We start from the raw sequence: 12,166 nt of genomic DNA on the forward strand, positions 1-12,166 counted from the left end.
ATTATTAAAAAAGGGAAAAGGAATTGTTAATTTGCACTCTGGGTAAAATTAAAATTGTGGTGGTTGAATTTTGGTGTGGCTGCTCGATCTAAGCTAGAACTTGCCGTGAGCTAGTGTTGTCTAGTTATTGTTGTAGACTTACAATTAAAGTGGAAGGGCGTTCACAGACACGATTGTGAAGATTTAAGGAGTGGATGAGTGTTAGCTCATGTGCTCCTTGAAATAGTATAAGTGTGCTCTTTTTTATGTTGTTTTTCGAGAGAATCCGTTTCGAAGTATTCTTGGGCCGGGAATGTTTTTTCGGGTAGTATTTTTGAGTCAAAAGAATTATTTGATAAACAGAATGGTTTTATTGATGGCCATGAATATTAGGAGGTGCAGTCTATTCCACATGTTCATGCAATCACTGAGAGCAGAAATTGCTTCTCCCTAAACCCAATTGTTAGAAATTTGATTGGATCCACTTCTAAGATGGTTGCTACTATGGAGGATATGACCATGGATGTTGTTCAGAGGTTGCACATGTTCGAAGATGAGTGCATTTTGGTGGATGAAGAGAAACTAGGTTGCATACTTTACAATGCTCCTTGTGATGGAAAGTGGGGAGAACATAAATCAGATTACCTTGTTTTCATTGTTTGGGATGTTGCTTTGCATCCCAATCCAAAAGAGGTTGTTAAGTACGTAAGCAAAGAGCAGTTGAAAGAGCTCATAAGGAAAGCAAGAAAGGTGATCTATTTTGGGTCGGGTAATATTTGTTCGGGTATTATTTTTGAGTCAGAAGAATTATTTGATAAACATAATGGTTTTATTGATGACCATGAATATCAAGAGGTGCAGTCTATTCCACATGTTCATGCAATCACTAGAGAATAATTTGCTTCTCCCAGACCTAGTTGTTAGAAATTTGATTGGATCCACTTCTAAGATGGTTGCTACTATGGAGGATATGACCATGGATGTCGTTCAGAGGCTACACATGTTCGAAGATGAGTGCATTTTGGTGGATGAAGAGAAACTAGGGTGCATACTTTACAAGGCTCCTTGTGATGGAAAGTGGGGAGAGAATAAATCAAATTATCTTGTTTTCATTGTTTGGGATGTTGCCTTGCATCCCAATCCAGAAGAGATTGTTAAGTACATAAGAAAAGAGTAGTTGAAGGAGCTCATAAGGAAAGCAAGAAAGGTGATATTTTTTATGTTGTTTTTCGAGAGAGTCCGTTTGGAAGTATTTTTGGGCTGGGTAATATTTTTTTGGGTAGTATTTTTGAGTCAAAAGAATTATTTGATAAAAAGAATGGTTTTATTGATGACCATGAATATCAGGAGGTGCAGTCTATTCCACATGTTCCTGCAATCACTGAGAGCAGAAATTGCTTCTCCCAGAACCCAATTGTTAGAAATTTGATTGGATCCACTTCTAAGATGGTTGCTACAATGGAGGATACGACCATGGATGTTGTTCAGAGGCTGCACATGTTCGAAGATGAGTGCATTTTGGTGGATGAAGAGAAACTTGGTTGCATACTTTACAAGGCTCCTTGTGATGGAAAGTGGGGAGAGCATGAATTAGATTACCTTGTTTTCATTATTTGGGATGTTGCCTTGCATCCCAATCTAGAAGAGGTTGTTAAGTATGTAAGAAAAGAGCAGTTGAAGGAGCTCATAAGGAAAGAAAGAAAGGTGAAGATGAAACTACATCAGCAAATGAACAAGCATGGACCCTTTAGCAAGAAGGAAAAATGAAAGATGTGTTATCAAGTCGTGTGTTGTAGAAAATCCAGATTATGTTGTAAGCCTAGATGAGACTTAGACCAAAGGCATGTCAATTAAGAATATGTTTGTCATATGTATTGTGCTGTAGTATATTTTTTGTGTTTATTTTATGGTTGGAATTAAGGTGGGGTGTTGGAAAACATTAATTCCAACCACCTACATTAAATGCATTGAGTCTAGTTTCTTCTGGAGAATAGGAAGTTTTGAGTGTTCAGGTAGCTTCCCGAAGAAGCCACTATCACCAACTCGAGAAGATTCTTCACAGTGTATAAATACCCCTATTTGGAAATCAAATGTTCAAGTGTGTTTTGTATTCAGTTCTATTTTCTCTGATAGGAAGAGCCCCTCTAGGAGGAGGTTCTCTATTCTTCATATGGAAAGTTAAGAATAGTATCGCTAGCAGCTGCAACTCCTCCATGGGAGCAACCTGGAATGGAATGAAGAGCTTCATATCAAAGTGATCTTTGTCAGAGCCTGAAAAGAATACAAAACAAATTCACGTCATGGTTAAAACCGAGAAATAGAATATGGAAACCAATTCATGGTAAGGCTAAAGTAGAGAAAGTGAAGAGGAAGAAATCATAAATTTACCTATTATAATAGTTGTTCAACGACCTGTAACACGACCATAACACAATGGTCGTAATTTATAAGAAGGACTCGCATACTTATGGAAATTGATTCATGCTAGAGTTAAAGCAGAGAAATAAAATAGGAAGAAATCATAAATTTACCTATTATAATGGTTGTTTGGTGACCTGTAGTGCCGACATAACACAACTATCGTAAATAACAAGAAGGATTCACATATAAATAAAACAATATTTTCTTGTTTATAATATGGGTCATATACTTGTACCTATAACAATCCTATTTCTTGGGTGCCTATGAATAAATACATAACATACTAACTGAAGTAGCAGTTCCCTGTAGTTTTGCGCAAATTTTAAAAATAAAGCATATCTTGATCTTGGCATTTTTCGGCATGGGGTCCATCCTTGCAATAACATACGAACGATGTAGTTGAATCCGAAGTGTTGTAACAGTAACCACACCTCCCCTGACTTGCTTCACATGATTTATAACTTTCATATCTCTTTGGATCATTTTATATCTGTCGCATTGATCCCACATTAATCGTTACTTGGGTCGTAGGACATCTCGGAATCCAATTCCCATTATCGTACAAATAATAAGAGACACTAGAATTACATTTTTCGCTAACCATTACTGAGTGGTCGAGTTGACATTTGTAGACATTTAGGGTCCTTCTCTCTGTATCGAATATCACGGCGGTGTCTGTACATCTTGGATGGAGTATATGCATGTCAGTGGGATCATCTAAGAATTTTCACTTCTCACCCTTGACAATTAACCAGAATTTAAATTGGCTCTCCATTATTGTGTAATTGTGGCCGTGAATTGTGATTACTGGCTCTCCATTATTGTGTAATTGTGGTCGTGAATTATGATTACTGGCTCTCCATTATTGTGTAATTGTGGCCGTGAATTGTGATTACTGAAGATAAGTTCTGCACAAATTTTATCATAAAGTGAGGGTCACCGCATCCACGATTCCATACACCTAAAGGATATGATATATCTGTAACCCCATATCTCCTAGTATTGTTGCAATACTGGTATTGCAAGTCCAAGCTTAAGTAGGAGGGGAATAAAGAGGCACAACATGCAATGCGGATAACTAAGAATAGGTGTCGAGGTATGGAAGGATGAACGCGATGAACATATGATTCCATTGGGAGAAGATGAGATAATAGGGATAGAACAACAACAGATCCCAAACAACAAAATTATCAGTAGCTTTGGTACATTTAGGTGTTCAAATTAAAAATGATTTCAATAAAAAACATTGAACACAAGGGGATATGAAAAATGCAGTCTTTATTTCAATTAATACTTAGAAAAACAATACATGCCAAATACAAGAAAATAATGGAGCCCCTACCTTGGAATGCATGACTTCTTAATGCATAAGAAAAAAATAACACACTGAAGCACAATCGTGAACCCTGGATGGATCCACTAGACAAATCACACCCACAGGGTTTTCATCCCTAGGATCAAACTGGAATTGACCACACTAAGTTCTCAAGAAAAACACAATGAGATAGATAAACTCAGGATGATCTAAATTCCTAGATCCTATCCTCTTTAATAATCTTGGACTCTCTAGAAACATTATTTTATTATTTTTCCTCAAAAAATGAAAGAAAACACTGTGGGAAGATCCCATGGGTATATTCTGTCCATTTTGACCATATCAAGAAAAGGGAATATTACAAATCCTCCCACCAAAATATTTCTTGCCCTCAAGAAATCCACTTCTATCCACAAAAAAATCATTTCTATATTGATATATGGATCCCATACAAACCAGTGTGTTATTCCATGCCTCCATGCTAAATGATCCTAAATGGATCCTTCGTTACTTGGATCCCAAAAAATTCTCCGGTCAATCTTGCCCTTAATATCTTCACTTGGATCGCAATGCCACCTAAGTCTTGGGACGTGTGGGTTATGATACCATGCCAGCCCTCCATCACTGCTCGTGCTTAAGGGCCCAAGCTGCAATATGCCCTTAGCTAAGGATATCCTCCTAGGAATCATCCCATCAATAGAGTTCCAACTGATAATTACTTGCTAATCCATCCCATTGAAAGGATCTAATGCATGAATGAATGCACATTGAATACATCTACTATGTTGATGTTGATGTTTCCTTATGCTCAACTCATATTACTCCACTTGGTCATCGAACATGATCCATTAGAACACTACCCTACTCCCCCAAATGTATAAAGGAAGATTGGTAGTGCTGCAAGCCTTATATATGTACTCATGTAGAGGGCTACTGTAGAACTCCCAATTGTACTCCTCTTGTTACCTTGTGAGGGACTTGAGTCATTCCTCAACACTAGAGAGCTTGGACATTGATTCAACACATACTTCTATGAGCTCCTCAATTTTTTTGTTCTCCTGTGAGATAGTGTCTCGAGCTTTCCAGACTCTCTGCTTCAACATCATGAGATCTATCTTGATATGCGTGAATTTTCCCAGAAAATTCTCTACTCGTAATTCTGGTGCCCTTCTGAATGTCTTTGTATCTATATTTACCAAATGCTCAACTATCCCAGCTCCAAGTTGAAGCTTTGATCAGATCTCTAGAAATATCTCATCCTGCACATTATGCTTGTTATGCTCCCCCTTATGTGCATCATGTCGATTCACCACTACTGGTTCCTCACTTAGGTCTTCTTGGATGTCTTCCCCTTGGAATTTTCCACTTGTGGAGACAATCCATTCTTCATATTCTCCAGTTTTTTAACATGGATGCATTGGTGCAATGTTATATACACTTGATTATTCATATTCTTCGTGGATGTCCCTCTATAAATCTATGGACTTCGTTGTATAGGAGTCGACCTCACCATGCACTTATAAATAATTTTCATCCTGTAAGTCTCCCTTAATAACATCACATTGTTGCTCATATTTACTTAAATGCTCGAACTCTTCATGGTTGCTCTCATGAAACTCAATGGATCCAACTATAGAAGACCCCCCATGATCTGAAGGAATCTCCTCTTGTTATGTCCTTCTTGCCTCCTTCCTATCACCTCATCATGAATGGTTAAGTGCCCATGGTATATTGTAGATAAAGTATAGTCTATTCAAAATGCAACAAGAAAATCCTAATTTAATTTTCCTTGAATTAAATTAGGAGAAAAATTGTAATTCCCCATCACAAGACAACTTGTACGAGTTAAATAAGTTAATTTGACTTAGTTGGCTTAGTTAATTCGAGTTGAGGGTCTAACTTGAGTCATGTAGAGTGCCTCATACTTTATAGGAGCCCTGTTTGAGTTTATTTTGAGTTGTAATAAATTAATTCAATTTAACTGAGTTAAATTCAGTTAAACTAGTTCCAACTGATGGAGGAACTAGTAGGAGGTCAGACATTGGGGTGTTGCTTCATGTGTTCAACTAGTTAACTGATGATTAACTGATAAATAAATCATGCATGTCAGTCTGAGAGTTACCTACTTGACATTGGAGTTCAAGGGCAGTGTACTATCAGTTGTACAATCATCCAAATCGTACAAGTGGTGCATGTAGTCAGAGGAAAGCCTATGAGGATCATGCAATTCAAATTGAGGAATTTCCCTAATTAATAGGGGGATAATTCCCAAGGAAACAACACAAGGAAATAGGGACTTGGGAAAGCAGAAAATTGGTTAACTATTGGCCTAGGCTTGTATAGGAAGTGGTGATATATATAGAGATAGTGCAGAGGTTGCTCGAGCTTGAGAAAAGGATTATGATCTTCTCATATTTTCTCACTAATGCAATATACAAATAACAGGGTTTTTTAGATATGACTTTACCTACGAAATCATTGTGTAATGTGTTGATTGAATTCTTTCTCTTGTATCCTTCGTGATTTCTTGATCGATTAATTGTTTCCGCTTATGAGTAGAGTAGATTCAAGTCTATTGTTTTAGAAAATTACATAAACAATTTGAATCTAAAGGGAAATTCTACATGGTATCAGAGTAGAATTCACACTAGAAGAGAAGAATATGAGTTTGTCCTTGCAGGTGAAATCGAATTTGTAGGATCATTCTTCAGAGGCAACAGGATATCGTTCTACAGATTGAGACTCAAATATGCCCTTGAGTGTGGTTCGAATTATATTTCTTGGAAGGACAAGATGGAGGAAGTGTTGGAAGACTCACGGGCTAAAGGAACTCATTGAAAATGATATTCCTAAGCCTCTGACAACAGATGCTCAAGATCTGGCAGAGTGGAAGAAATGTGTTGCAAAGGTGAGAAGGATAATACTAGAAGGAGTTCAAGATCATATTGTCTCAAACCTCCACGTGAAGGATACACCATATGCAATGTGGCAAGACTTGATAGAATTATTTTAGAACAACAATAACCATAGGAAGTTGGCCCTGAAGGACAAACTTTGAAAGATGAAGATGGAGAAGGGTGACACAATACCATAGTACTTGAGCAGGTTCACCCAATGTCAAGATGAGCTCAGGAGCATTGGTATTATAATTTTTGAAGATGATCTGGTCACCCTAGCACTTATAGGCCTTCCCAAGAGCTGGCACAGCTACCAGGATTCGGTAAATGGGAGGGAGTGTCTACCAAAGTGGGAGTGGTTATGGTCTGACTTGGTGCAAGAAGAGATAAGACAGGACAACCAAGATGGGACCTCATCCAAAGAAGTGTAAGAGGACTTTTCATTAGTCAGAAAAGGAAAGAAAGTCGAGGGAAAGAAGTCCTAAGGTGAGGATGGAAAGAAGAAAGACTTGTCCAACATCAAGTGCTTTCACTATCATGAATTAAGGCACTATGCCACGAAATGTCCACAGAAAAAGGCAAGCAAGAATGGACCTGCAGTTGCAGTAGAAGGTGAAGCTCTAGCTTCACAATTCAAGCTTGATTTTACTCTCATTACATGCATTGCAAGCATAGTAATGGGAAGCATGTGGTATCTCGACATCGATGCCACGTTCCATATTACAGGGAATAGGGATCTCTTCAGTGACTTGGAGGAGAAAGACCTCAAACAAAACATTGAGTTTGGAGATGACGTGAGGTATAACGAGACTGGTATTTGTACAATTAATTTTCAGAGGGATTCTGGCTCCCCTCTTAGACTCAAAGATGGTATATATGTTCTGGGTTTGAAGAAGAATCTTGTTTCTATTGCGGTATTGGAAGACTGTGGCTACACTGTGATATTTAGAAAAGGAAAGGTTTTCCTTAGACACAGGGCCAGGGGATAGGTGAAGTAGATCAGTAAGCGAGTCAAGAACCTCTATGCGTTTGAGGTTGAAGATGCATGAAAAGTCTTGAGGGGCAAGGAAAAGGCTAGAGACTTAGTGGTTGAGAGGGAGCATAATTTTCCTCTCAAAATGGAGCCTCAGAAGCAGCCTCAACAAGTTGTGGATGAACAAAAATTTGAGAAGTAGAGAGGAGACAGAGTGGAAACATCCACAAGAAAATACCTCCATTAGGGGGAATTTCGAACTAAGTGGGCAGAGGGAGCTCATCCATCCATACATCCAGGTGTGAGTTGGGGCAATATGAAGCCTTAGCCCAAGAGTTTTATAAATTGTGCTGGGTCCATTGAGGTGTGTTTGTCTCATGGATCATTACCCTTGTTATAGGGGCCCACAATATTCAGTAGTAGGAGGATCATTTTTAGTCATATAGTAAGGATTACAGGCAGTGTTGAAAGCATAGTAGGAAGGCTCAGTAGAAGAGTCAGAAACAACACAATTTTCCTAGTAGACAGTTGCAGACACAATTGATTCAATTTATTTTTTTGGATGCTTTTCAGTTACAGATGTTGCAATAACAACAAAAACAGTGAGAAGTGTTACATGAAATACATTCCAAATGTATTGGATCGGGGTAGATGTGAATCCCTTTCTTATTGAGAGGGAGTGTTGAAGATGAAACAAGAAAATCATGATTTAATTTTCCCTTGAATTAAATTAGGAGAAAAATTGTAATTCCACATCACAAGAAAACTTGTACGAGTTAAGTAAGTTAATTTGACTTATTTGGCTCAATTAATTTAAGTTGAGGGTCTAACTTGAGTCATGTATATTGTCTCCCACTTTATAGGAGCCCTAGTTCAGTTTATTTTGAGTTCTAATTAATTAATTCAATTTAACTGAGTTAAAGTCAGTTATACTAGTTCCAACTAATGAAGGAACAAGGAGGAGGTCAGACAGTGAGGCGTTGCATCATGTGTTCAACCAGTTAACTGATGATTCACTCATAAATAACTCATGCATGTCAGATCTGAGAGTTACCTAGTTGACATTGGAGTTCAAGGGAAGTGTACTATCAGTTGTATAATCATCCAAATTGTACAAGTGGTGCATGCAGTCATAGGAATGCCTATGAGGATTGTGCAATTCCAATTGAGGAATTTCCTTAATTAATAGGGGGATAATTCCCAATGAAATAGGGACTTCGGAAAGTAAAACATTGGTTAAGTATTGTACTAGGATTGTCTAGGAAGCGGTGAGACAGATAGAGATAGTGTAGAGGTTGCTCGGGCTTGAGCAAAGCATTGTAATCTTCTCATATTTTCTGAGTAATGAAATATACAAACAACAGGGGTTTTTAGCTGTGGCTTTCCTCGGGAAATCATTGTGTAATGTGTTGATTGAATTATTTCTCTTGTATGATTCATTATTTCTCGATCGGTTAATTATTTCCGTTGATGACTAGAGTAGATTCAAGTCTTTTATTTTAGAAAGCTACATAAGCAGTTTGGATATAAAATAAACTTATACATAGTCCTAGTAAAAAAATTGGTTAAGTATTGTCCTAGGATTATCTAGGAAGCGGTGAGAGAGATAGAGATAGTGTAGAGGTTGCTTGGGCTTGAGCAAAGCATTGTAATCTTCTCATATTTTCTTAGTAATGAAATATACAAACAACAGGGGTTTTTAGCTGTGGCATTCCTCAAGAAATCATTATGTAATGTGTTCATTGAATTCTTTCTCTTGTATGATTCATTATTTCTCGATCAGTTAATTATTTTCGTCGATGACTAGAGTAGATTCAAGTCTTTTATTTTAGAAAGTTACATAAGTAGTTTGGATCTAAAATAAATTTATACATAGTCCTCTTCTTAGTTTATTCTTGCTGCGGGATTTACTTCCTTTGTTCTTGCTTCCTCCATCAGTCCTTGTCAACTCCTTCTTGGTAAACACCCTTCTGAGCACTTTTATGTTTTTCCTGACCAATTTCGTGGCTAGATCATAGGCAGTTGGTGATACCATTGGTTCCTTGCTCCAAATGGTCAACAATTTGGATCATAGTATCTTACAGGTGTCAGCATCTCATTCTAAGAACAAGGACACAATATTTTACATGCATGTTTTGACATGGTCTGGATGAGCTGATGTAATGTTGGTGTAAATTTTTTAGAGAAACTAAAATATCAAGTCGTCACATTCCAGATTCAGCATGAATGTGTCAAAGATGAACTCTTCCATGAGTTCTAGGATTTTGTGCCATTTTTGAAAGGTACGAAGCATGATGTTGTTCAACTCTTGAAGGGTTTCTACTATCATCTCCAATATCTCCCTCATGATATCATTATTGTAAGGTGGTAGTGGTGATGTTAAAGCTATGATCTTGTTGAGACAAGAGGCAACTATGAGTCTAACCATTTCACAATAATGCTCCAAAAACTTGGGTTGTATGAAAGAAAGCATGGATGGCATCAAGGCCCAGCTTGACCTTTTTCAATCTGATTGATCTATCAAGAAAAAATCCATATCTAATGTGTCCAACTGTAGGAGGAAATATTCATACTTTGTATCCTGCAATTTGGATCTAAGTTCAAAGAGATGCTTGCTTTTTACATCTTCCTTCTGAATATCCTTTGACTACAAAAGGATAACATGGAATTTCCGAGGGAAAGGCCTGTTGTTCTGCTCTTGCTTTTGATTTGTAAGTTTCTTCTATTTTTTAGCCACAAAAGTATTGTAGCCTAGAGAATCAACTAATGTATTACTATGTTGATTCCTATAGAATTTCCAAAAGTAAAGGGATGACATTATTGCTTGGCATCAATGGATTTCAATACTTAGTGTTCCTTCTTTCTCCCCAATTTTCTTCAATAGAATCAATTCGCTCCTTTTGAGAAATTGATCTATGTTAGGCTTGAATAGCAAAGAAACAATGTGTTGCGATAAAAATAATAACCCAATGGAAGAAATTCTTCTTATTATAATAAGTGTGAAGACACTTTTTGTAAAAACGATCCCTGCAATAGTTGAAAAGATGTTCAACCTCCAATGATCATTTACTCCACCATTATTTCCACAACCACAAGTGAAAATTCAAACTTTGTATTCGAAAATTTGTGGTCAAACTTCACTGTTACACAGTGATACATGTGCCTAATAATCAAATATGTATGTCTCTCGGTTAGATCTTAGCGATATGAGTTAGATCTACGGCCTATATGGCCCTCAACACTGAGAAGTATGACCTCTCGACTATCCAACCTCCACGTGACAAAAATATGGCTCCTCATCCCTCTCCAATCCAAAGTGTTGTTGTGATCATTCTCAACCTAGATGCTCATGACTATGGCCACTCATCCCTCTCACGGTGTTGTTGCATTCATTTTCAGCCCTCACAACTATGGAGTACTGAACAAGGTATGTTTTTATTGATTATTTTGTCATCTTTTCATTAAAACTCATGACCTCTTTGCATTATGAACTAAGTAGATAATAGGAAATCATGACAAAATCTATAGGATTTATACGCAACACAAAAGTACTAATAATTGTCATTTCTTACGCAGGAAAGGGGAAAAACGAAAGATTTTCATTCTAAAGAAAAAGACAGGGCCAAGTTAACCGCTGTCCCTTTGGCGGGGAACCATATGCAAACAAGGTGATCTAAATTAAAACATATCAACCAAGGAAAGGAAAAGGAGATATCGACTTGGCACCAGAAAACAAACAGATAACTGGGAATTAATAGTTTGGGGAATCCCTCAGGTTCCTTCGATCCTGAGGGATCGCTTCCTTAACTATTTTTGCATCCTTGATATCTCCAATTTAGCTGTTATAAAAAGGGGCAGCACTGCTAGCCTGAGAGACAATCTACTGTTAATTTTTATGTAACTTTGCTCTGTATTTGAAACTTTGATCATCGACTCTCGTTGAGAGGTGATCTGCTATAACTCTGTTTTAATGATTTAATATAAATCTGGTTGTTGTTCCATCTTTGATCCTGGAGTAATTTCAAGCGGTGTGTCCCTAGAGGCTAAGGGCCCGGCCCTGGTGGAACACTTGCTTCTGTACCATTATCTTTAGTTCGTGCGTGATTTTCATTATCAGCTTTGTTCGGTAATCTAATGTGTTTTGTTATTTTACATCACGATTCTATCATATTCGATATGTGTTCGACTGAGTAATATTGTTCTTTGTAACAGGAATGTCGTATTGTTTATTCTGACACTGCAACGCATTGCTGTTCCTTTAATCTTTAATCATAACATTGCTGGTCTTTACAGAATACTATTGCTGTTCAATTACAGAGTACCCGTGTTGTAATATTCATGAATTGGTATTACTGTATTCATCTATGGTTTACATTTAATTGCGATTGCTGATTCAACTGATATTGTTGTTCCATTACGAATTACAATCGTTATTCTTTATAACTAAGATTGATATTTGTATTACTGAAATCAGGTTACTGTTTTCCTCAATACTAAGGTGTGCCGTGTGTGTTATTTATCTTAGTTTATTGTGCATTTACATTTGGCTCTAAGTGTTGTTCTATATTTCATTACTAATCA

General features: G+C 37.2%; 1 protein-coding gene across 1 annotated transcript; it reads left to right on the forward strand.

Annotated features, from left to right (window-relative positions):
- Positions 1-940: 940 nt before the first annotated feature.
- Positions 941-11,918, forward strand: LOC149234265 (isopentenyl-diphosphate Delta-isomerase II, chloroplastic-like). The gene is made up of 3 exons (XM_089368202.1): positions 941-1,137; positions 1,263-1,634; positions 11,798-11,918. Exons 1-3 carry the CDS (start codon positions 941-943, stop codon positions 11,916-11,918), a joined length of 690 nt encoding a protein of 229 aa, XP_089224328.1.
- The last annotated feature ends 248 nt before the right edge of the window (positions 11,919-12,166 follow it).

The sequence above is a fragment of the Pinus tabuliformis genome, chromosome 8, assembly GCF_031772625.1.
Source record: "Pinus tabuliformis cultivar Carrire ecotype Pingquan chromosome 8, CPIR1, whole genome shotgun sequence".
In the NCBI taxonomy this organism is placed as follows: domain Eukaryota; kingdom Viridiplantae; phylum Streptophyta; class Pinopsida; order Pinales; family Pinaceae; genus Pinus; species Pinus tabuliformis.

Bases quoted from the DNA above. Each gene is read 5' to 3' on its own strand.
- LOC149234265 (XM_089368202.1), top strand. From the start codon at position 941: ATGGAGGATATGACCATGGATGTCGTTCAGAGGCTACACATGTTCGAA. The intron at 1,138-1,262 runs GTACATAAGAAA...TTTTTTGGGTAG, and splicing joins AATCCAGAAGAGATTGTTAA to TATTTTTGAGTCAAAAGAAT. The intron at 1,635-11,797 runs GTATGTAAGAAA...TCTTTGTAACAG, and splicing joins AATCTAGAAGAGGTTGTTAA to GAATGTCGTATTGTTTATTC.